At 44.7% G+C, this 26,754-nt stretch overlaps 1 protein-coding gene across 1 annotated transcript; it reads right to left on the bottom strand.

Moving 5' to 3' along the window:
- Positions 1 to 9,575: 9,575 nt before the first annotated feature.
- On the bottom strand, positions 9,576 to 25,220 carry DRGX (dorsal root ganglia homeobox). Its single transcript, XM_032695226.1, has 6 exons — positions 25,187 to 25,220; positions 22,529 to 22,626; positions 22,161 to 22,262; positions 19,344 to 19,516; positions 18,925 to 19,037; positions 9,576 to 9,844 (listed from the first exon to the last, which is right to left on the bottom strand). The coding sequence occupies exons 1-6, from the start codon at positions 25,218 to 25,220 to the stop codon at positions 9,576 to 9,578; spliced, it is 789 nt and encodes a 262-aa protein (XP_032551117.1).
- Positions 25,221 to 26,754: the final 1,534 nt, after the last annotated feature.

Here is a 26,754-nt window from a genome sequence, read left to right as displayed (position 1 = left end):
TTTCTGAGCTCTCGTTTCTCTTATCTTCCACCCCCAATCCAGGGCGTGTTAATAGGAATAAAAACAACTCTGCGTATCAAATTTCCCGCCACCTCTGTTCTACATGTAAAAGCGAGATTAATTGAAACACTGCGTTCAGTTCAAACGGTCCAAATTCTGGCCATGCTACTCCTCTCATTTGTCCAAACAACGGCCAGGTATTTATAGACAGCCTACACAGTTCTTCCTTCTTTAAAGTTGTTTCAGAACCAGTTAAAGTCTTCCAATGTTTTAAAACCAGACTTAGGGGGGATTCTTCAGGGATCTTAAATTTTGAATCCACACAACCCATGCTTGCAAAACAAAAACAAACCACTGTCACACAACTGAGATTCGAATTTGTTACCTTGGGGTTACGACGCTGTTAACGTAACCTCTCAGCTATTTACCGAGTCACACTGACTCCAGAGCCCCACCGGCTCTTCCACAGTGTCAGAGCACCGGAGGGCGTCCCCTCCAAACCAAACAGCCCTAGGCTGACTGGTTCTGACCTGGGATGGCGAACTACCCGTTCGCCTCCTGAAAAGTGACTTTCCGACTATTCCGAGGGCCCAAGTCTTTTAAGCAAACTTTTCAGGAACCCGTGTTCCCTATCTCCCGGAACACAAAACACAAAACTTTCCCGCAGCTGCTAACTAACCCAATAGGTACCACCCCTAGAGGACTGTCTAAGGGTATATCCGGCAATGCCTGCTTGCTCCTTTCCTTCCTGGGGCAACTGAATTTACTAATTCCCTGCCCCATATTCCTGAGGTCCCTTCTAAAGTTTCCTACCTTCCCACCGATCCTCTGGGATCCCTTTTAGGATTTTTCACTGACTCAGCGGTCCTTCCTGAAAAACTCTCACCGACCCCAGAGGTCCCCTCATCAATTCTTCCGCTTCATCCCTTCACCCGCTGCTCTCCTCGCGGCGAGACAGAAACGAGGTTAGAAGGACTCCACTCTTGATTCACAGCTACGCTGCGTCTCATTCACTCATTCACTCCGACCTCTTTATCCGCCCCCCCGAAGTGATACTCACAGTCCGTTTTTCTCACTCGGGTCTTCGTGCACAAGAATTATGGGCTTTTTGCTGCAGCACTCCAGGAGCTTTTTAATTCCTTGCTTTTATCATATGCATGCGTTACCCTTGGCCCTTGTTGAAATATTAGGCCTGTGAATAGGCCGCTGAAAAACAGCGGGCGCGCTCCTATCTCAGGCGCTAAGTATCTCCCAGAACACAAAGGGTATCACGTCGGGCGAAGTCACCAAGTTTTGTGAGAAATAGAAACCCAATCGGGCAATTTCCAATCAGAATTTATTATATGATAAAAGCAAAATCAGCGCTGGGTGATCAGGGAAGGGGTTCAACAACTCCCAACGCCTGTCACACCCAAAGAAGACAGTTGTTCTACATTTATTTCCAGCTACTACATGAATATTCATTATACATAAGTATAAACATTATACATTGTTAGGTACATGAGTATAAACATTATTTCTTAACAAGAATGTTATCTATAAGCATAATATTGTTAAATCAGACATTCAGCAGATGTTTGCTTGTTATCTATAAATTTTAAGAAAGGTGCTATTATCTAGCTAACTAAACAAAATTCTCTCACTATAAATCCTACACAAGGTAAAAGGGAGGTAACTTGTTTTACCTCTTTGTAGGGGCCCAATTAAGTTTTACAATTTGTTTTTCTTTTCTCTCTCCAGGTCATATTGACCTTACACTGTTTTCTCTTAATTAGCTCGAATCATTTTCTCAGTTTCTCACAGAGACTATGAAATCTAAGCTAAATCACCTGCCCATGCAGCTGCAGCAGGAGCAAGATGTCTCTAGTACCTTGGCTCCTCTTTTCCTGTCTCATTAATGTAATTCTAAAATCTAGTTAATAACGACTCTCATTTATTCACTCCTCTACTGTTTTCACAGTGCCTGGCTAACAGTGTATTGCAGAACAGAAGAGTCCCAGTGTCACTAATTTTAATATGTATCTGATTCATCAGACTGGTACAAAGGCATAGCTCTTAACTCAGTGGATTTTATTTTTTAAAGTCTGATTTGATCAGAACTGGATAGAAACACAAAGTTTCCTTCCTTCACAAGAGGTGGCTTCCCAGTCTCAGCAATTCTCTAGGCACTTGAGATTTGTACAGAGCAGCAGACCTACAATATTTTAACCCCAAAAAATTTAATCCCACCAACCAGCTACTTCAATTTCAGCTAAAATCGAGTAATCCCTTGTGAGGAACAAAGAGTATCACTTTCATCTTCAGCTGTACTACTACTTATCTCTGGTGATGATGTGATGCAGACAAGGCAGTATGGCATTGAGCAGCAGGGTGACACAGAGTCACTGGGGGTCCCAATGAAGGGACAAGTCACCTCCCAAGCTATGGAGGCTGGTTCAGTTACTGAAAAGGGGGACTCCTTAGCAAGGAATACCTCCCTTTGATGTGTCTGTACTGAATAAAACAGAGTAACATAGGGATCACATTGGCTTGTCATGGCGCAAACAGATCACTAGGAAAAAACCACTGAATAAAAAACACTCCTTCTCCCTTTCTTTCCAGCTTGGACCCATGTTGTGAGCTCCACCCCACAGCCTCACAGTGGAGGTAGGGATAAAACATTGTGCCTTGAGTCCTGGGCTTTGCTGACAAAGTGCTCTGTGGGGTGCACGAAGCTGACTCACCTAAATGCTGCTCCTCCCCTGTGGAGGGAAACCCCACCAAAAAAAAAGATGAAATTGCAGTTTGTGTGCGCCTACAGAGACACACATACACACAAACAGACACACACAGACACACAGACACGCACACACAAATGCCTGGCTGCTTGTTGTATGTGTTATTTGTCTGAACAACAAGCTGCAACATTGGTCTGGTTTACTCCCTGGTTCAGAGCCACAGGAGAAGTATTCAAGTATTTGGCTTTCTGAGAGGGACTTTGATTTTCTTCTGACCCCTGTTGGATGGTGATTGTCAGATCCTCCCTGGAGGAGCTCAGGCTCAATCTCAGCTGGGTTTAGCTCTAAAGTGATGGTTCAGAGGAGAAATAGGATCAGCACTTTTCTCCTGTACATCTCCCTTCCTTGCCAGCAGCCAATTTCTTGCGCACTGCTACAGAAATATTTCTAATAAAAACTAACAACTCCCAGGGATGCTCCTACCCGTGTTGTGCCAAGGACTGGTGATCATATCAGCATCTTGGTTTTCAAGCATCTGCCAAAACCTGATGGCTTTAGCCAGCACGACGGAGCAAGGGTGAGCCAGCTGTGATATAACAGACAGAGTTTAGGTTCCTGGGGAGTCTTCTTTGCAGAGATGGGCTTCTTCATTTAATGGGCTTTGGATCTTATTTAACACATCGCCTCATGTACAATGCGGGTGTAAAGAAGCTGTGTGCACATAATAAAAACCTCAGCCTATTTGTACCTAGGGGAGTCCTAATAAATTTGCCACTGTAGCAAGTGTTAGTCTCTAGGGCCAACATTGAGTGCTGGAGTTTAATAAAAAAGAATTCTGAAACAGGAGAACTGAAAGGTAAACTGGTTTAGCTGAGAAAGCAAACACAATTTAATTAGAAATTAAAAGTTTTCTTCCGGCCTTGACCAGTCCCAAGGACCGGTTCTCAGGCTGGCTTTGTCTGGCCTGCCTTCTGAAGGCTGCTCTCATGGTGCATTTTCTGACCATACTATCAGAGGTCTCCCAGCCTGGGCTGAAGGCGCTGCTCGGAAGGCACAGGTACTTGCATACCAGAATTGACCTTGGCAGCTGATGAACCATGTATGTTCAGGCCACTGGTGGGGCAGAAGATGGGTGTGTAAGTCGTGAAGGATGACATACTCCCAGGTGTCCACCTGTACACAGCATTAATGCCACAATACACTGGCTTGTGCTGGAACTTAGAAAGCAGCCACCCTGACATTAGACCAGCCCAGAGGAGTGGGTATTTTCTCTTTACAAACAGCTGCCGCAGTCTCAGGTGCTCCAGGTGACTGTAAGATGATTTAGCTGAACTATCCAAGACCAGAAACAACTTCAATAATTTCCAGGCCATCAGAACAGGATTGGGGTGGGCATTAGATCTAGAAGTAACTCAGCCTGCATAAAAGAGCTGCCTTTTGTTGCTCTGCATGTGAGAACTCTTCTTGGCTAAAATGACACAAGCAGTGGTGTTTTTTAACTTCTCTGTTTCATATTATGGATGTTACAATAAAAAACACTGACTACAGAAGAAGCCATCGAAATTAAATACTAAAAGAGTTATGCAGGCCAATACTTTAAATCCTGGTGTGTTTTTTAACTATTATGAGTTTACCACAGGAAACTTCTCACAGCTCCAAAATATGACACTCAGATTTCTGAAACAGCAGAGCAGCACCTACTTGTGGCAGAGAGCTTAGGGCAGAAAACAAGGGCATTGTGGTTGGATTATTAAAATACTGTCAATACCTCACTCTCAACTAAAGCTTTATATACTCTATGCCAGTGAAATTCAGTGTTAGTAAACGACAATAAAATTCACATTCTCACAGGCCATATCTGTGTAAATGCTTCTTTGGTTGTTATCAGGAAAAGGTCTTGTTTTGTGGTAATATGGTCACCTAAAGTCAATATTTTACTACATTGCAAAGGAAGTTTTTAACTGGAAAGAATAAAGCATTGTTTATTGTACTCTACCGCTCTTTTATTTATGGCATTGTGGCAGGCAACTCCCCCCCTCTCAGGCCACACTATGATCTCAGAGAGGGGTGTCAAACTCTTCAGCGGAGAGGTCTGAATTATGTACTCAGAGCTCAGGTATCAGTTCAGGGCTTCTCACTTCCCCTGCTTCACACTCTGCTTCCACCACACCGCCAGCCAGGTACAACAGGATCTTTATCGAGTAGCAGCTCTTTTAGAGGGAGAATGTGCCACAGCAGCACACCACAAGCATTTAATCTCCATCCCTTTTTCCCTCGTGGTCCACCCAGCAGCAAATGACTTCCTCCCACACTGCGCTGCCTTCTTTCTGCTGCAGGGAAGCAGAAAGCTTGAGCACGCAGCAGAAGGGCAGACTTCCCAGAGACAGCAAGCTTTTATCCCTGGCCATGACCTGGGATGGGGGACTCCTCTGGGACGTGGAGAGAAGGTCAGCTCAAACTCCCCAAGGGCAGCAATCTATGGGGATCGAAGAGGGGAGGGCACTGACTGCAAGAGGGAAGAGTTTAATGGTAAACCAAGATCTTTATCTGCATGCACATGGCCTTCAGCATTGTTGTAAATAATACTCCTAATAAAGAGCCAATTAGACCAACAATCTCATTACTATCCAACATGCAGTGTAAGAAGGACTAGCCTATGGCATAACTGAGCAAAGGTGCATTCACAGCTCCACATTTCCTGCTATAATGTAAGTAGGCATAAGGAGACTTAAAAAGATGTGTAAGAGATAACAAGCCTGGAGAGCTGAGAGAAAGGCATGCAACCTTATAAAGAGGTTCCATGGTCTGGTACTGTGCATCAATCCCCATTAACAAAACCTGGTCCAACATGCTGCAATCATGCCCTGAGCATGTCCTGAGCATGGACTCTGTCCCAGATGGCCCTGCTGTAGTCTCCCTATTGCCAGGCTCAGCACTGGATCAGGAGGAACTGCAGCATGGGGACAGCACAAGCCAAAAGTCAGCACCAGAGCTGGAGGCAGGACCATAGGCTTTCTGCGGTCGTGAATAGGATGCTGGGGGATGGCCAAGAGGGGAAGGTGAGGGATGAGGGGAAATCCGAGTGTTGTGGATGTCTGTAATTTCTTGAGAAAGGAGCCCAGGACTGGCGATGTTTTGCCAAACCCGAACAATTGACATTTGCACAGTGACCACTGATGCTATGCACGGATCATGCTAGTACGGAAATTCAGAGAAAATTACTGCATAGGATCTGGTGAAAATGCAGTTAGCTGTCAAACAAAACATCTTTGTCTTACATCCATCCCTCACACCTTGGGTTTCCATTTTTCCCTCATATAACTGAAAAAATATCATGCAGGTTAATTTTGGAGTAGCTTGCATGTAAATCATCCCCTTGGGCTTGGGCCTCTCATGCTGGGGTTCAGCCTGAGTGACTTTTTATAGCTGAGTTATAAACTTTTAAATACCAGGCTTAATCAGAGCTACTGAAATGGCCATTACAGAGTGGTTTAAGTGGCATAGCCCTGATATATGACAGCACAGAAAGTAGGCAGGTGGTTGATCTGCAGTGGAAAGCCTATCTGGAAGGGAGCAGGGTCTGGTGGCTAGAAACAAGCATGACAGAGACACAGATCTCTTGAGTTTTACTCTTGCCCTTGTGCTACTGCTGAGTGACCTCAAGCAAGTTCCCTTGGGTTGCAATGCCCTGAGGCAGACGGGTCTTGGATCAAAACTTGAGAGGAAAACCTGGCTCACCATGCTCTGCTTTCCCCAACATGCTAAAGAGAACACAAACGTCTATCTGCCTCCCCTAGGCAAGTTGCAAGAATTGTTGGCAAATTGGCCTAGGGTTTAACACAGCATAGCGTAGACTCAAAACACACAAATCTAAGAGCTTAATTTGTGGCTGACTCAGAGCAACCACCTACATCATCTTACTGCATAATTATAATCACAGACACATCAGATACTAAAGAGTCTAAAAGATTTTGTGCTCAGTCTTCAGGGGGACTGATGGTGCTTTGCCCCTTTAACAGGAGGCTCTGTAAAGTTTGTGTTCCCTAATTTTGCTGGTTATGAGACATCCTGGAGGTTTCAGTTGTGCAGGGGAGAGCCTCCCCCACTCTGCAACCTCTCTTTGATCTAAGCAGAACTGGAGAGCCGTCAATGTGAAAACAGATGCTTGAACAGATAAATTGATCTGAACGAAAAGAGTACAGGAACTTCTCAGGGTCTTCTTTCTAAATTTATTCAAATATTAAACAAACAGAAACTACAGCATGCATCAGATACTTTTCTTTATTGTACAACAAAACTGTGGACTTGTTTGCATTTGCAGCATTTCCAGCAACATCAGGCAGACTTGTCAATGTTATCCAGTTTTGCACAGTCACTAGAGTGTCGCATCATGAATTATTAAATCAGTGCTTCGTGGTAATACATAATTTCTTATCAATTATTCATGCTAATGTGCGTGTAGTTTACTTAATTGTGTTATTGACGATCAAAAGTAATTTCCTGAAAATCCTCAAGGACAGAAAATTTAATCAGCATAACTACTTTTCAGATGCAATGCTGTTAAGTATTCTTAATTTGCTCAACAATTCACTTATTTATGTACCTTTCTGGAGGAAATACGAGTTTAATCAAACAATTAGATTGAAGAGTTAGTGTACAGAAGGGCTGAAGTTCAACTGAATGCAAGGTAATTATGTTGAAATGAAGTTGGGCCTGCCTCTTTGGACTGGAATATATTTTTAGTCTTTTTTTAGGAAAGGGAGGGTACAAAAATTACAATTGGGAAGATCACTGACAAAACAGTGATTTTCTCTCCTCCAACCACTCCCCACAACAAAGCACACAGAGATCTCTTTTATTTTGGTGGAAGAAAAAGGTTGCTGCTGTTGTTTAAACTAAGCCATAACTTGCAGCCAGAGAAGCCACCTCCCCCACAGTTCAGCAGAGCAGCTCCTGAAGCTGGAACACAAAGGCAGATGTCAGACTACTGCATGTTCCCCTCCCTGCAATTAGGACAGTTAAGGATCCCCAAAAGAAACACGCTGTGTGGCAAAAGTAAAGCAAAATGACTCCAGGTGATGAATGTTGGCCCTGTCTGACTTTTGTTTATGTTCAGATCAAAGGACAGAGCCAGCAATGCCCTCTCTGCTGGTTTGTGTCCGGAAGGCACAAACTGCACTCTGGACGTGCCTGGTACCCTTCATACCTGGAGCAATGAAAGTGCTTGGTGCTGCCAATACCAGGGCTTCCACCCTTTGAGTGGATGCTGACACCAAACCCTGCCTCATGGAAAGGAAGGCATGCACCAGGGTGTGTGGGAGGGTCCTGAGAGCCCCAGAGAAGTCCCAGGTTCTCTGAAATTCATGGGCTGAGATCACTTATGTGGAGGAGACAAAATTTTGCTGCCAGCATTACTCAGGATTGCTTTCCAAGCACATTCCCAAACTTAGATCCTATAAACAGCTGAACAAAACCCCATGTAAAATCATGTGCTCAGCACATTACAGGAGGTCCTTGGGAAAACATGCAGGATCAGAGGTGACAGGAATCCTTCCACTAGCCTCCACATTACTTGGTCAAGTCTCAGAACAGTTTGTTACACCAGGTTCTCCAGGGACATCTGTGGACAAGTCTAAGGAGCCTGCAAGTGGCACCGGAAAAATGCAAGTCCTTGTTACTAAGTTTAAATCTGCATGTGCATTTCCCATGGAAAAAATATGATTAAAAAAACAGATTAAAATGGAAAAAAACAGATTAAAATGACTGCTCTTTAGATCTTAGTCCTCTTTGCTTTGGGGAGGTTTGGGTGTGAGATAATACTATATTTCATAAAGCATCAATTTCTCCTGTGCACTGTGTCCACTCTGTAATAATTAATACATTTTCATACCTAGATTCATTACAAGTTTTCAGTAAATGAAATAGTCTGATTTTGGATGGCATAAAGGAATACCCTTCCAAGTTTAATTTACTCTTTATTAAACACAAAACATGGAAAGATATATTTCCAGTTTTGCAATGCAGAATTCTTTTGTCTTCCAGTCTCTTTTTCTAAGACAGTGATGCTAAAACCCCCCAGCCTTGTGCAGATCTAGAGACAACCACACTCTTTATTAAATATCAGCATTACAGTTCGAAGCTATGAATGCCATTTTGAAGTCATATGTCTTTTACATCTAACCCAGGGAATGGCAAGAGCAACAGACTGATGTTCACATAGAGGCTAGTGCAAGGATTTTAGTCACAGGTAAACTGATCTCAGCAACTTCCAAGTAATCTACTCCATGGGAAGTTTCGCTTTCAGAGAAAAGAAGACAGAAGGAAAACATTACTAAGGGTTTTGTTCCATTTTCTGTTCCTCTTACACCTGGATTGCCTGGGATAAGTTTGGTTGAAGTCAAATGCCTTCAGAATACAGCAGGCCAAATTGGCTATACCTGGATATTCCTTCACCCCTGTTGTGCATGGTGGGGGTAACTGGTGCCTGGATGCCTCTCCTGCCCCAGAACTCACATCTGGAAGTGATGTGCTGCTGTCAGCCATCCGTCTCACACAGAATGGGAAGTCGAGATGCCAGGTTCCCAGGCCTTTTGGTGTCCCTGGGATGTGGTAGGGGGGATAAAAACAGTTTCACGAACGTTTCCAAACACAGATAGTGCTGATAAATCAGGGAAATGAGCGTACAGCGACACAAGAAAAGCAAGGGTGTGTGAAAGGCAGCCAAAGAGGCCACTTAGATGTGCCAGGTCCCTGGTGGCCCTGTGACATCACACTGGGAATGGCCACACTGCAGTTCACCCCCCTGCAGAGCACCAGCGGGTCACTGCCCTAAGCCAAGGGGCCAACACCAGTCCGGTCTCATACGCTCTTCTCCCCTTCCATGTGCTCCTTGGCTGGAGAGGGCTGCTTGTCCTGGCTGCCCTCAGGGCAGGAGGGTTTGGCAGGAGGAGTGGGGCTGCTGCTGGCGGTGGGCAAGAGGTTGGCAGACTGGAGCACAGCCTCCGAGTGCTCCCGCGCCTTCATGCGCAGCGCGGCCACGCTGGCGGTGCGGTTGCTTTGGCAGCCATAGGTGGGCAGGAAGGAGAGGCCCATGGGGTCTGGAACGCAGCACGAGCACAGTGGGCTCCCTGGGGAGGAAGGAAAGAAGGCACCGTCACTCATGGGGAAGGTCGTGGAGACAGACTGTTCCCTCCATGGTCAGTCTGAAGAGGGTAGAGATGGGGTTGACCTTAAGTGGGTACCTTGACCTTTAGTGGGTACATAGATGTTCTCTGTATCAGCGCTAGAAAACCTGTATCTTGTTCTACTGATACTGTGAGGGATCTTACACTGTTAGTCACTCAGGATGACAAACAGAATGAGCAATGAAAACAGACAAAGGCGAGCAGTGAAGTTCAGATCACATCTGAAATTTCCTTTCCCAACAAGCAAGGCTCAGCTCATTCCCTCCTCTCATATGAGGCTGCTGCCCGGTGGCTGCCATCAGACTATGCTGAGATGTACCCTGCCCTCCACCTGCACACTGAGCTTGATCAGTGTGGGCAGCAGCATTTGATGGGTGAGTGTAAAGGTTCCATCACTTATCTTTGCCTGAAAGATTACAGCAGAGAGAAAGGTAAAAATATTCCAGTTATTATGATGACCTTCTCCTATCTCCCTGTAAGACAAAATAGACTTTTCTTTGGTCAGGCCCTTGTCAACTACTAGCATCATGACTACCTGTAAGAGTCTGTTCTACCTTTACACAGCCAATGTCTGAGCTGCTTAAGGAAGACACCTTGAAGAAACGGCCTCCAGAAGTGAGCCAAGGCTACCAAGCACTGTTGCTGCCGACATGGCTTGAGTCCCATCAGGAGAGATGGGTCAGAGCATCTCTACCCTCTCATCTGAGACCTGTGAATGTTCCAAGCAGTCAATAAAACACTGGAGAGTGGATGAAGTGGATATTCCTCTCCCTTCAAGCTAAAAGGCTCCCCTGAAACCCCCTGACAGAGGCAGTCCTCACTCCACCAGCTACTTTCCTGAGCTGCAACACTTCAGACTCTTCCTCTGGATTATTTTTGATAGTGCTGGGGGTTGGAACAGTTCCCAAACAAGCATACCTGGAAGTGTAGGTTGACCATTGGGCAGGAAATGCAGTCCATTCAAAAAGCCATCTTGTTACCTAGCTTATATGCATCTATTGAATGAAGAAGAATATGTCAGAGGAGTAGGAAGGGGAGGCAGGGTGGGATGGCTGAGCTACTTTAATTTACTCTCTGGTTAGAAAAGTTGGGTAACATCATTTTTCCGGGGGTCTCAGAGGCCACACAAACTCTACATCCTCTTGTACACCCCTGGCAAAAGTCTGTTTTCTGCTGATATGCTACGTCCCAACAAGAAACAGCCAGGCTGCACACATCCTGGCACACTGCACTATCTTCCCCTGATCTTTCCAAGCCAAGGACTTGCTTTAATTTCTGCAGTTAATATTTGAGTTAAATGGCTCATGACTAAATGATGGAACTAATAACCTGCAGAGAGCAGGTAGTCTTTTTTTACACTTCTGTTCTTGGTAGCAACGGGTCAGCACTCATCTGCTAAGGAATGAAGGCAGTCAGTTGCTTGGTTTTAGGACGTCTGCAAGACTTCTCCACAGCAATTGTCAGAGATTTGCAATTGCAAGTAACATTCAGGAAAAATTACTCTTTGCATTTTAAAAAACAGAATCTACGAAGGACAGGTTATTAATATAAATGGAAAGAACTCTTTTCTCTTGTAATGCTTCTCTGATAAAGCATATGATCAGACCAACATTTCTGTGGGTCCAGGCATTCAAGTAAATTGAACAAACAAGTTTCAGCACTTGACTAAAATCCTCCATTTCTTTTGCTTTTAGCACTAGGAAGCTCAGTCTTGAATTCTGTGGCTGTTTTGAGCAAGTCAGAAGGAGGTTTTAGAATAAATTCACTCGGTAACACAACTTACAATTTTTGCCACCACCAACCATGCCCATAAAGTAATTTTTTGCCCTGCTGAATTACAGCCACTTCAGGGGTTCTGGACAGCCACTGTTTTAACAAGAGGGAGGAGAGGCCCTTCACAGTCCTTGCAGTTTGCAGCAGGTGGAAAGCCACACAGAAGTCTGTTTATTCACTACTGCTTATTAAGCCTCACTATCTTAAGGTTCTGCCCTGAGATGGGGGAGCATGAAGGCCTGCCTGTGCACCAGCTGCCTTTGCACTGCTGCTTTCTAGCACAAACTGAGTGAGATTTTCAAACACAGCTGTTCAGTTCCCAGGCTGAGGGGAGGGCTGGGCTGCCAGCAGTATCTAATACAGGACTAGGCACAGACACTGTCTGCTTAGTGGGAGGTGGGGAGAAGCAGTAAAGAGTCTTCCTGTTTCCAAAAATGGAGGAATCAGCTCCACCCCTTAAGAATAATTTTCATTCCATTTTTAGAGGCATAAAGTATTTATCCATATTCAGTACCAATCTAAGCTCTTTGTTTAATAATTAGACCTGATATTAGCTAGTAGCTCTGCAACCTGAGGGTGGAGTTACCTGTGGTGGAAACTAAACTATTTCTAGTAATAGTTCACCCATAATCATTCCTCTCATTTTCACTGAGGCTAAAACACTTACAAAGAACAGTTCACACATAAAAAAGAAGTAAAACCAAAAGCAACATTTGCTCCAGGGTCCAGCTAGAATAGAGGAGGGTAGGATTTAGCCCTGTTTCCTTTTAATGTATGTTGTAAAGAAGGTTGAATCTACCTTACAATTGCCTGCATCTGCAGGTGATAAGTCCAGTGAAATCTGTCGGACTTTGCTGGCACAAAAGCCGAGACAAACTACGGGAGACTCAGGAGCCCAAGGTCTCTACCTACCCATCAGTCAGCCCACAATGTACAGGATGTGATGCTGACCAAGAAAGAAGCGTCCTTATCTAGCAGGCAGCAGAGGTTTTTAACATCTTGTTACAGTAACCTTGAGTCCACAGTGGGGAAGGAGTGAATTTCTCCTACTTATTTCAAATCTTCAGGACATCAGGCATCCAGCTCCCATCAAAATGTGTGAGGGTTAAGCCCTAGATCTTGATTCAGCTTCCACTAACATCTATGACAATCTGGTATTAGTTTAATGGGATTTGTATCAAGTTGCTACAATACGGACAGGGTGATGTTTGCTTTCTTTCAGGAACTTACTGCCTCCTGTACACAAAATTAAAATACACAATTAGATTTCCATTAACTTACAGCAAATTCTGCTGAATTGATCTAAACCTCCTTGTGTTCCTATATGAGATCATACTTTAAATGCTCAGCCTGAACATAAATACTTAATGTAATAAATACAGTCTGAAATATTTGATCTACTTGGCAGTTTAATTGATCTACTACAGAGACTGACAGGAAAAATTAAATTAGTTTTGTCTTGTCTGTGCCAACATCACATTTTAACTGTAGTGATATTTGATCTACAGGTTTGGTTGTGGTACCTTTTGTGCAGTTCCGCAGTTCCACAGTTCACTTTCAGCTGAGAAGAGTGGGGTGGGAGCAGGGTCCATATTGATACATAAATATTTTAAAGATTTTAATAGGTAGTGTTTCCAAAAGCCAAACCCCACATTCCTTTCCCCTTTCAATAGGAACCCCTGCATGCCTGAAGTCCACTAACCTAATCAGGATTGGTCCAGGAAGAAACAAGGCAGCATCAATTTCCTACCCATGGCTCTTAGGGTGCCTAGTACTTGCATATTCCCTAGTAGTGATAAAAATAAACAAAATATACCTGTGAGGTAGGACAGTGCTAGAGCTGGGGACCTGTGATACAGGAATCAAAGTAATTTTCTCAAGGTATGTGCATCTGCAGCAAACTACAGAAATGTTTTAAATTCTCCAAAGTGACAGTGCAGATAAACTATGGAAAATGTCAAGCAGAACCCACTCAATATATTTGCTGTATTACATGAAAAAGCCAGTAAGTCCATAATCAAGAATGACAGAGAAAATAAAGGACCCCAAGAGATTTTATCCCCATTCCCCAGTCTTACGGGAAACAGTGGTGCTTCAATTCAGTAAACACCAGTTCAAGGATGAGTTAGGTCCTTGAAGACTTCTTTCACAGCCTTGGCAATGGGAATTGCCCAGTGGAATTATGCAAATTCTCTTCATCTTTCCATGATAAAAAATTGAAACGTAATGGATGGGCAGTTCTAGTTGTGTTTTGTTTTTTTTTCCTGGACACTGCAATTAAACCTCCCTAACATGAACAGCAACCACAGCAGCAACAAACCATAAAAGAGCCTAATCAATGGTGCCCTGGAATACGCATTTTGATGTGCATAATGCGATCCTGCTTCTCTACCGACGGTGTGGAGGTGCCGTGAAAACCAACCAAGCTATAACTTGCACAGAGCTGTGAGTGAATTATGAAAGTAATTCCCTGGCAAGTGTAATTATTTCTCCCCTCATACACTTCACTCATCATGGGGTCTGGGGAAATTTCAGTGGAACGTAACAGACACACTCTTGGCCTCAGCCACCAGAACGGTAGAACACATCCGGCTAAAAAGCGGAGATTCTTGTTTACACCCATTAATAACATCTTCTACATTAATGAATTGCATTCATGCTGTCATCCATTAAGAAGGTACTTTGAGGTCTCTCTGCACAGAACACTAGCTTCTCCTGATGACTCTATTGTTATACAGCCCATAAATAAAACAAGTATTTTCCCTTCATCTTTGAGGTCTGCAATTAAATCTACTAAATGGACTGCAGATGCATGGCTTACAGTAAGTGTTTCATCTTGGAAGATCATGGAACTGTTGAAGTCACCACAATGAAGTAGCATAGTTGTCAAATCAGGACAATTTCAGAGAGTAATGAACATGAGAAATTTCATCTATGCATGACAACCTTTTTCCCGAGTATGGCCAGTGGTGAATTACAAAACCCTAAAGTAGAAAACGCTGTATACACCAGAAATTATGATCTTATACAAATTTTTCAAACAAGGAATTGTATTTCCTGAAAGAATAGTTTACAGAAAGCTGATATAGTAGTAGATAGATGCTTGCTATTAAGTACAGCCTCCAATGTGCTAAACTCCTGAGAGGGAGAAGACCCCCCAAAGAAAAGGAAAAGGTCTGTTATATTACTGAATACAGAATATTTGATAGAAACAGAGAAAAACTGACCAGTGATAATGTACTCTTCTCTGGAACGGTCTGTGCTCTGAATAACAGTTTCAATTGCTATTGTATAGGCGGCTTCTTTTCTTCACAGAACATCCTGCGGTGCTAATATCCTCACTTTGGGGGGGGTGAGGGGTGAAATCTCTATTGCAGAGACAGTAAAGTTCATGGGGCATAGGTGCTTAGGGAAAATAGCTTTCTTCTCATTCATCAGAGCAGACCTAGTCTCATGCTCCAACAATATCCCCTATTTACCCAGAAGTGGCATATGTGGGGTCCAGAGCCACTGAAAGCATGAGGCAAGCCTACAGTGCACTTCACAGTCTTTCCAAAAGGAAAGTTGCAGGCTTAGTCCTTGCCTCATACTAGGCTGTCTTGAGATTTTTTTCTCTTCTAGACCAACTTCATCATCAACTATTACATCCTTATAGTATAAATTAGATCCAAGAACCCTGTTCCCTAGACACTTTATGTAGCTTTGGAAATCTGGGTCTGGAGCCAAGCAAAGTCAGAGAAGGAAGGAGAGGTATTAGTTTCTTTACAAAAGACAGAACCCTCAGATGGCAGGATGAAAATGGTCCCTGAGAGCATAAAATAATTATTAATTAGTTACATCACCATCATCACTTGTTATTCACTGTATTGATTTTAATTGTCTCCTTTTAAAGCATCAGTCAAATATTACTCACTGACACCACTGAAGTGTTGGCTCACAAGTCCAACAAAGCACATCTTGTATCCTCAAAAGAATAAGAGAACAACCTACACTTTGCAATAGAATCTGATGTGCTCAGAGTGCCCATTTGTTTGCAGGCAGGTCTTATGGCCTTACTTAAGAAGATGATTCCCTTTACTGACTGGGATTATTCTCCTAGTGGTAGGAATACATATCTATTTACAGGATCCACATAAAGGAGCTGCATTTAATTTGACACTGGCATAGAAGAAAGCGGGATCATGCATCCTTTGGTAGTGACATGGTGCTTTGATTCTGGAGCAACTATTTTGCTTTCAAAAGCACAGAGAAAGCATAGTTGGCACAAGACAGACACTGGGAAAACCTCTTGATCACTTCACTCTTCAATAAGACTTGCTAATTTTGGAAAACCTTACTACTTGCTGAATTCCCCCTTATTGAAGCAATCCAAAGAAACAAGGAGCTCAGAACTCTATGCCTGTGCTGAGTTTGATGGGATTTTGTGTGACAGAAAGTCCTATGCCCTCAGATTCACTGTGGCAGAGTCAAATAATTTCTGCAGCAAAATGCAACTAGATTCTCAAGGGAGAGGCTTAGGTCACTTCATTAAGACAACATGTAAGGACATAGACTATTGCCCAGCTAAATTTAGGGTTAGTACTCCTTTGGCAAGCCTAAGTGCACAAATCAGCTCCTAGCTCAAAAGGAAATGAGGAGGGAGAGTCAAACAAACCAAATTGAGCATATGTCGAAGATAATCATATTAGACTTTTGTGAACACTGTGTCTCTCCCTGTTCTTTCTTTCCTTCCCACAACCATTATCTCCTCCTCTGGACTGACATGTGAGCTTGGTTGTGCTCTCAAATACACTGGTTTAGATGAACCTTCATTCATCTACAGTTTCCATACCAAAGAAAAACAAAATGAGGATCAGACCTGTGATACCCTTGGTCCACTCAGAAGGTCTAGAGATTGTCCTGGTCACCAATTTACAAGACTGAAGGCTCAGTGTCTGCTGTGCACAGCCCTACCCCAGCACAAGCGAATTATGCTTGGAGAAAGGGGGAAAGAGGAGACTGTGGAGATGAGCCAAGGGAGGAGGAGACAATACTCTATATATCAATACCACAGGAAAGATGCTACAATTATTCTCTACTTGTATAAGTCAAATTTGTCCTCTCATAGAACTATAAATTCTTGCTCCTTAAGCTCAAAGCCAAAATTTGACATTACTGAGACCTAGCAGCAGAAGAAAAAGAGTTCCCCTCCAAACAAGCAGCTCAGACTGCAAGTTCCTTGCAAGGATAAAAATTTACTGACAGGCATAGGCAGCTCCTCAAAGCTCCTGGTAGGTGGATATGCAGATGTGTGAGTCTGTAACTGGATCTATTAGAATCAAAATATACTACTTTATCACGGTCTCCTTGCATGCATCTGGAGATTTCTAGTGCCAGGCAGGAAATATAAACCATTTCAGGAATGAACTGCACGCATAGCTGACAACATTCACCAAGACAGTATCCAGGCATCTGACAATCATTCCTATAAAAATTACAAAAAAAAAATCTCTATTTTGGGACCAGCTTTTCAGGGACACTATCTCTTAGCCTGGGCAACTATCAAATATCTACAAGAGATTCAGGAATAGAACTTTTTCTGCCACTAGGTTGTAAAACTTTTAGCAAGCAAAAAGGAGCAAATTATTAATTTCTCAATTTAATGGCTGAGCTGTAATATCACAGAAAAGAATATCAGGAAGTCTTCCAAATAAATAAAACTAAAACCAACCAAACAAACAAAAATCGACAAAGAAAACAACAAAACAAAAAATACCAACCCTTCACATCATTTTTTTATTCCTTTTTTTAAATTATTTTGATTGGTTTTTGTTTTTTAAGTTATTTTTTCTTAAAATTTTTCTTAAACATTTAGACATGAAGCAAGTGAGAACAACTAACTGATGCATTTAATTTTGAAAACACTTAAATGTAAATTTTAAGAAAAAAAAATCCCTTACTTTCATCTTCGCTAAAAACAACTCTATTTCCACACATTTCAACCCGTCTGGGACTACATTTATCAATGCACAATCTTTTTCCCTGAAGAATTTCACATATATCTACTCCAGGGAAGCTGTTCCTACCTAATCGAGGAAACCAAAATTCCCAGCCCCAACACTTCACAGGGCAGAGATCAAGAGGACTCATGCACTCCAACAGCTGCTACCCACTTATAGGTGATCATCAGCCTTTAAGTTTTAGGGTTCAGGTCACACCCGTGTGTCCTTTCTTGATTCAAAATCCCAGGTCCCACACCTATCAAAAGAGCAGTAACTGTTGCGTCTGGCTTCAGTTTTTTTGAAAGACAGGAGGAAGGAAGTATAGGGGGTAGGACACTGGACTTGACACAAAACTCAGCAGTTCCAAATATTTGCTTCAGGAATACACCTTGGTAATACTGATTTAACTGGAAATACTCACAAGGAGCACGAGGTACACCAGAGAACACAGTGAGAGATATTAGAGGACGTTTTTGTTCATAGTGGAGGGTCTTTAACTTTCCTCACAAGTTATTGCACATCGGGATATAGAGTAAATGTATGTGCCTCTTTGTGCTTGGCACTGCTATGAGGCTTTACATCCTATAAATCTATAAATTGAATTCATCCTGCTTACACCCTTAGTCTTAGAAATTGTTAGGCTAGGAACAGCTAATGGATCAGCAGGTGATTTATTTTTAAAAGATGCATAGTGCTGCTTTTTGGAAACTGAAAGTACAAAGACATGGGATGTACCCTTCCTGAAGCCTGGGTCCCAGGTAATAAGGAATTACTTTGTATCCTCCCCTGTCCCCAGGAACACACTTTATTCAAGTTCTACTGTCCAAGAAGAGAAAGGTCTGGATTGTGCAGAGATGCACTGCAAAGGAAACTGCATGCAGAGCGGATGAGGCATCGGTAATAGTGCCAGGTAATACATAATGCAAAAGGATGTGTATAACTAATTTATTAGAATAAATTTGACTCTTAAAAAAAAGCATATGCAACAAAAACTCTAAAGGAGCAACCCTACCTGCCTCACTCCTTGAGACAAACCCTGACCTCACAAAAAGTAACTGAGTAAAATGGAGTTTTGCCACAAATGATGCTACAAGATACAACAGGAGGCTCAATTCTGTATGTGCAGCATTGGTCAGTGCAATTACTGCCATCTAAACAGAAAGAGAGATCCACCATTTCCCAAAGGCTTCCCCACACATGGGACTATGCCACTTAGCTTGAAAGAGATGCTCTTTGAGCTTACCCCTGAAGTTAAACAAAGTAATTTACCTTTTAGAGAGGCGACATGGGATAAAGCTTGTGCGTAGGTGGCTGTGTTGAGGAGAGTCCCTGGCAGGCAGGAAGGGAAGAAAGGTCCTGTAGGACCCACTGCTCGACTCAGGCTGATGGAGAAGAGAAAACAACTTCCTTGCAAAACCAGAACCAGCTGATTCCATTTCTGCATGCACACAAACATGTTGGTGTCTCAGTGTCCAACTAGATGTGACCAAGCCCGGATAACATTAGCCTCCCACAGCCACCAGCTTCTCAGCATTCCCACAGGGAACAGTGAGCTGCACAAGAAACAGCTCATTTTCTAAAGATGATTCTATGTAGGTCAAAGCATGGCAGCATGCAAATCTGTATGCACATACATACATATGAGGTGTGCTTGCCCCACAGACAGGCAGCTGATAGCACACTCTTACCTCTGCTGGATCTCCAGACCCTCTTTTTTATTCCTGGTTTGATCTGCTGGAGAAGGGGAATTTAAATTCCTTGCAGGAGGTGCCACCTCAGCCATGGTTTCCTTAGATCCCTCTTGGTCAGAAGCACCCCTCTCTGTTTTTCTCCATTTAGCTCTTCGATTTTGGAACCACACCTGGAGTGGGAGAGCAATCCTGGCTGAAAAGTGTGTTTAGCCGAATGTGAAGCAAGAAAATTGTAAATTGTTACGCTAGTGAAATCAGTCATTTAAAAGCTTGGCTAAAACTTCCTCTTATTTTGTATCTCCATTGCTATTCTAGTTGAGTCTTAGGATTATATTTGTATCTGTAGTGCTTCTGGGTCTGGAAAACAAGCCAGAAATGTCTAAAGACATTCGAAAGGCATGTTACAAGCAAAAATTTGAAAAAAAAGTAGTTTTGATGTTACCGTGCCAGTTAGCAAAACATTTAATCATGTGCTTACCTTAATGCACACATTTAATTCTCACTGATTTCTATGTTTTAACACAACTGAAAGCCATTTTACAGGGATGGTATTAAATACATATCTAAGCACTCAGATGAAACCATATATGTCTTTAAATGAGCTGCTACTAGAATCGGAGAGGTGAGAAATGAGAAGGTGTGTATTAGGCCATATTATCCAGCCCATTTTCTGGAGAGGGCTGATACTGGCTGTTATTCTTCTCATGTCCAGTCTGCATTCAAAGGACTCAAAAGCTGATAGATACTAATTTTGGAAGATCATTCTACAGTTTAATACTGTGGTGGTACAACTGCCCACTGCCTCAGGCCACACTGCGGTCTCAGAACACCAGTTTCCAAATCTTATTTTTTTCCCCGTATGCAAAACAAACATTCATGTTCTTGATTTTATCCCCTGATTTTTAGTCCAAAAACTTCTTTTTTCCATTAACCTCGGAGCTGATTCTCTGAAAGGATTGTATCTGAGCTGGAAAATGCCAAGCTGCTCTTGAGATCAGGAAACTCACATTTTAATACATAAATTCAAGTATGGGCGAGATTAGTATTATTATTATTCTCCTCTTCCAACTCCATTTTAGTTAGTTGCCTTTTAATTGCATGTATCAGCAAGCATTGAATAATGATTTTATCTATATTCTAAATTTAGAGCAGTTAAATGCAAAGCAAAATGCAGACACTTTCTTGTGTCTTAATTGAATGAAGGTCACAGCTATAACAACATTTAATTGAGCTATTTTTCATTATCATATTTTAATGACTTTGCACTGACAGTTCGCCTGCTTCTGAGGAAAGAGCATGATGAAGTCGTTTATTTCCCTATTTAGTTATTGTTTGACAACATCATCTTCGATTAAGACTCTGCTTTATAGCACATTAATCATATTTGAATGAGCAAGGGGTATAAATGTAAACATATCTCCCATCCTCTGTGTTTCCCCGTGTCCCTGTATGAAAGCAGGCTAAACAAATGCTTGCATCTATTGTCTGTTTGCATAATAGCCAACAACAAGGCTAAACACTAGTCCTCAGCAATCTAATTGTCACCACCCCTATCTCACCCTTGCACCTTTCAGGAAGAAGTTATGATCTTCCACTTCTGAATGCTCAATAATTGTCCCATTTATCTCAATTTGCAGTTCAGTCTTTAGGCACCAATAGCCAAAATGACATTTTTTATTATTTTTTTTAAGCCAGTACCTACAATGCAGTGGTAAAAGGAGATTTTCATTTTCAAATAATAATCAGTTTAATTTGCCCGCATATGACCAATGATTCATGTTGAGATTTAATAATCAGGATCACATAATCTGATTATAGGAGAAATAATTTGTTTACAATCCCCAATTTACTGTGGTGAATTCCATTATCTCTCTTCAGCCATTGGGTTTTAAGAGATACTAACATGACCCTAGGGAACAAAAGGCAAGCTATTATATTTCCTACAATTAGATCTTTGCATAGTCTTAACCCCGAGCGCCTAAAAAAATAAATAAATAAAAATAGAAGAACAGCATGCGGAAAAGCCCCACAAACAAAAAATAATGCATAACTGTGTTCAAAAAATGGTTTGCAACTTTGCAGTGAATGCCTGCAGAGTTATAGGGATCCATGTCTGACAACTGCAGGACTTCTGCTCTTGGTAGAGCTTGTAGACACACAAAGTTAATCCCTGGAGATGGAAAAACAAACGTATGGATAAAAGGGGGGAAAAAAAGAGGGAAAAAGTGAGGAGAAGGAAGAAAAGAAGGGGTGGAAAAGAGTGGTGGTGGAAAGAGTAATCATGCCCGATGGTATTTACTGGATCATATTAAAGGTGTGGAAATTGCTCTGCAGGCTCTTTAGCTGTCTAAATCAAGTGTTTAGAAAGGAGGCAAAGGGAGAAAAGTTGAAGAGGTGCATAAGATTTCTTCCTGGCAGCTGGGTTCCCTGCAGTTGACTAACCCCACTGCTCGACAGTGGTCATAGTTGCTTTGGAGAATCACGTCTCAGCTCTTTTCTCCGCACCACGCCCCCCCTCCAAAAGCAAGGAAATGGATGTGCATTGATGTAATTTAGTACCTTGGAGACGCGGACAAATTAGTGTAGAACATTATCACTAGTTAATTATGAATGACCGATTAATCAACCTAATCTAATATTCCACATTATGTTGATGTTATTAAAGTGCATCATGAAAATGACAGATCGTCTTCATTTGCGTTCTTTGGCCAAATGTGCACTCTGCAGTCATGATGTCAAATAAAAAAAATTTAAAAAAAAAAAAAAGTTTGCCCGTTTGAATACCCGAATTAAATAATTCCCCAGGATGTTTACCTGCACCCTGGCCTCTGTGAGGTTGATTTTCATAGCCAGCTCTTCCCGAGTGAACACATCGGGGTAGTGGGTTTGAGCAAAAACGGCTTCCAGGGCCTCGAGCTGGTGGAGGGGAGAGCAGAGATCCGTGAGAAATCTGTCCGGCCGCCCCAGGGGGTGTCTGCCAGGCATGGCTGAGGAAAGCGGGACCGCCCGAGGCAGTGGGGCAGGTGGGGCGCCGGGCTGGCATGGGGCTGGCACGGCATGGGGCGTACGGGAAGCAGGTGGGAAGCAGGAAGGGAGCAGAATGGGGGAGGCAGGGAGCAAGTATGGGGCAAGCATGGGGCAATGGGTGCGCAGGGCAGGGGCAGAGAGAAGCAGGCTCCTACCTGCTGCAAGGTGAAGGTGGTGCGGTTGCGGCGCTGCTTCCTCCGCAGGAACCCGTCGTCGAAGTCGCCAGCGGAGTGACCTCCGAAGGGCGCCGCGCCTGCAGGCCGAGAGCCGAGTTAGGGGCCGCTGTGCCCCGTGGAGGCAAAGGGCCGGGGCCACCTCGGCTGGGTGGGGAATGCGGCTCCATCTCCGCGGGGCCGGAGCCCCAGGCACCCCAGTCAGCCCCAGGAGCACGGCGGGAGCTGGGTGGGTGGCTCCTGCGGGCACCGGGGGATTCTTCCGACCGAAGCTCACCCCGCCCCGGTAAAGAGTATTTTTTCGGGCCACTTGTGTTTTAAAAGGACGCCAAGATGAAGCTTTGACATTGGCGTGGGGACGGCAGCTCGTAATGGCCCTGCCCATCTGCCAGGAGAGCCCGGGAAAGCCCCTGCCTGGACGGGGCAGCACCGGAGCCTCTGTGGTTCCCCACGCACATCCTGCGAGCAGCGGCCGAACCGCCCCCGTCTGCTCGCCCTCATTCCTGGAGGAGAACATGGGCACGGGGCTCCGTACAGCTGAGCACCAGGGGCAGCTCGGCCACGGCTGAGCCGCCGGGACTCTGAAGCGGGGCTGGAGGAGGCCGCCCCTGTCCTTCCCCGACGGGGGTTCGAGGGGCCGACAGGGGCACTGGGGTTTTGTCCCTGGGCAGAGGGCAAATGGGCCGCTGGGATGCCAGTGGAGTGGACCTTGGCCTTCGTGGCTCCCCCAGTCACACATCCTCCGTGCCCGGGCTGAAGTGTGTCACTCCCTTTCTGTCTGCTGACAAAACAGGATAAAGAAAAACAACGAACCAAACAAAACAAACCAGACCAAAATATCACCCAAAACTTAAACCAAACTCAGAAACAGCAAACAAACAAAAATCCACCACCTCCAAACTCACAAAAAAAAAAACAAACCAACAAAACAAAAAAACCCTCACGGAACAGAGAAGTACCCAAACCCTCAGAAGAGTTGCTGAATGTCCCTGTGGCCCCACTCGCAGACCTGCCCCATGGGGTGCTCTGGCCCGGCCCGGCCCCACCGAGGGCACGGGGGCTGGAGTCGCCGCTCATCTTGCAGCATAGTTTGGAAGATAAACACGGCCTCCAGCCCCCTCCTCACACAGACGGACTCTCTGCTAGCCTGGGAGAGGCTCATCAGAGAATAAAATACTGTCCTGGTGACCCCTAGAGTCCGGTCTTTTCCCTGTGGTACTGGGCCTCCCTGACTGCCCAAACGCTGGCCGAAGAGAGCTTTTCGGTTGCCACCTCTGTTTTGGTGATGGGTGAGTGGGGGGTTTTGGATAGTGGTGCATTTTTATTTATTTATATATTTATTCTTTTTACCCTTTAGTAGGACAGTCCACCCCTTCCCCCCCTCCCCAATGCTGCCCACGGCGGGAGAATGAAGGGCCGGCCCCGGACGTCGCCGGGAGAGGCTGCAAACTGCGGGGGCAGCTCCCTGTCTCTGGCGCCGGCCCCACGCTGCCACCGGAGAAACAAACACACAAGCAAACAAACAAGCAAACAAGCAAGTAAACAAACAAACATAAACAAGAGCACGCTTCCAAAGCCGTTGCCAAAAACTAACGAACAAAGCCGCCCCAGCGCTTGGTGACAGGTGCGGGAAAGATCCTCGCACTGTCCTGCCCAGTCCACCTCCCTTGTCCCGCCCGGAGAAAACTTTGGGGAGAGCTGGACCATCTCTTCCTGGCAGGGCTGCCGCAGGGAAATCCCCTTGCTCTCCCTGCGATGCCCGTGCAAGGAACGGGGTGGGCAGACAGGGGTATTTTCCGGGGCCGGGTCGCTTTCTCCGCCGTGCAGCCGCGGGCGCGCTCGGGCGCTGCGGGACAGCCCGCCCGGGGCTGGGGCTGCGCGGCCGCGGTTCCGAGGATGCTCCGCGCACTACGAACACTGGCCGGAGGGAGCGGGTGCAGAGGGCCCTGGGACAAGAGGAAATCCCCACGGCTGCCATATTTTTTTTAAAGGAAACAAGTAATAATAATAATAATAATAAATAGACAAAAGCCTCTGACCAATAATACAAAGAAAAACATCCTCCCAAATATTTATTTCCTTTTTTTTTTTTCTTCAGTCGTGCCTTGTTTTCCCCCATCCTCCCGCAGAATGTTTGTAAAATAGCATTAAAGATTTATGCGGTCCCTTTGGCTGGAGGGAGGAGGCGTGACCACGTCCTGAAAGTGTCCCGATTACAGCCATGACACCAACATCTGTGCTGGGAGGGGAAAAAAGCATCTCTGCCGTAGCCTGAGGCTCAACTGCGGGATCACTATCCACAGAGGGGAGGCAGGTGGCAAAATGACAGGGATGGGGGTGTAAAACCAAGGCCTTTCCAGCAGGCATCAAATTAAAAAAAAAAAAAAAGTAATTCTTTCCATCCTGTGACAAGAGGGGAAAGCTGGGAGCGGGGAGGGGGATAGGATTGTGTTTTCTTAAGGAAAAGGATAATATTTAGAGGCCTTTATAAATCTACATCTTATCCCAGCACGTATCTGTACCCGGCAGTCGTGGAGCAAGTCAGACCACAGTTTCTCCCTCCGTCCCCTGCACACCCCCACCCTACACCCCTCGAAGTTCAGCTCTGGTACTTACACGTCTCTGTGCGACAACACTCACCCTCTAGCTGCGGGGGGCAGTGGAAGTAGAACATGGCCCTGCGGCTGGGTGGGCGCCCGCTGCCCGCAGCTGCGAGCCCGCCGGCAGCCGGGGCCGGGGCCAGCCCGTGGGGCGCGGGGCTCCCGCCCTCCCTCCGCACCGACGGACCGGCACCAGCTCCCCAGTCGGGCACCGCCACGCACCGCCGAGGTGTCTCCTGCAGACCTGAAGACAGAGAATGAAAGAACAGAATAGGTGAACAGCCAGAAGAAAACACCTGGAGAAACTCACTGACAACCCCTAAAGCCCATCCCAGAGGAAGCAGAGAAAGTAATGTCTAACCCTCTGCAACGTACTGAAAAAGCCAAAGATAAAAGACTCCGTGGTAGAAACACAGTAATCACAATCAGTAAAACTTTGTTTGTTTGTTTTCTCCCCCGAATAGCAGATTATCTCTCTTGTTGTTCTATCTATCCAGCTATAGTGATCTCCCTCACTATCTATCTATCTATCTATCTATCTATCTATCTATCTATCTATCTATCTATCTATCTACCTCCCTATCTACCTATCTATCTAATTATCTCAAATACTCTTCTCCGGAGCAAATAATTACATGAAGAAAAAGATGTTTGTAGAACCGCTTAAAAAAAATAAATCTAAATTATTCTGCCTAAATGAAACAGCAATAAAACCTAAAAGCTGTCTTCTTTTTAAAGCATCCAACACACTGAGAGCCATGTTCAGGTTGGAAACCAATGTCCTCGGAAAAAAAAAAAAACAACACACAAAAAACCCCCAAAAAACAACAACAAACAAAACCAAACCACCAAACAACTACTCAAATTTATATGCAGTCATAAAAAAAAAAATCCAGAAGTCAAATGAATATAGTAATCCATACCTAAACCGAACAGACGTAAAAATCACCGGTAAGGTTTGGGGGTATTTTGCTTTAGAATAAGGCGCTGTGAGTTGTTGGCTTCAGAGACAGAAGGGCTCTGTGGAGTTCTGGAAGTGGCCAGATGTCTTTATATCTGTCTACAGCATGCTCTGCCTCTCAGCACTTGCCTTTATAATCTCACGCATAATTGGCCTTAATCTGATTATTTCCAGTGCTGTCTACAGTGAGTAACTTGGATAGGTCTATTGGGCCCTACAAATGGCCCACGTGGTGTGCAGAGCAGGGGGGGGGGGTGGAAAGGATGAAAAGAAAAAACCGTCATTTCTCAGCAAACGCCAGGAATGTGAACGGCAGCAACACAATCCCATTATTTTCTGAGCGCTGGGCGCTCCGGGGCTCGCGGCCCCCGGCGTGTCCCCCCTCCGCCCCGGGGTGCCCCGGGGTGCGGGGCCGGGGGGGTCCCGCCGCGCCGAGCGCTGCGCGCCGCCCGCACCCCGGGCTGCCGGAGCGCCGGGTAATTGCCGCCGGATGGGTTTTGGGGGGTCGCTCTGCACACGCCTCGCCTTTCCAAGCGATCGTACCACGGCAAAGTTTGATTTTGTTCGCAGCGAGGGGTCTCTGGATTTATGCTCGCTTCCCGTCTGCAAATGATATGCGGCGGGACCCTGCGCAATTACTTTTAAAA

This window comes from Chiroxiphia lanceolata, chromosome 8 (assembly GCF_009829145.1).
Source record: "Chiroxiphia lanceolata isolate bChiLan1 chromosome 8, bChiLan1.pri, whole genome shotgun sequence".
Lineage (NCBI taxonomy): Eukaryota > Metazoa > Chordata > Aves > Passeriformes > Pipridae > Chiroxiphia > Chiroxiphia lanceolata.
This window is presented reverse-complemented; position numbering and strand designations above follow the sequence as displayed.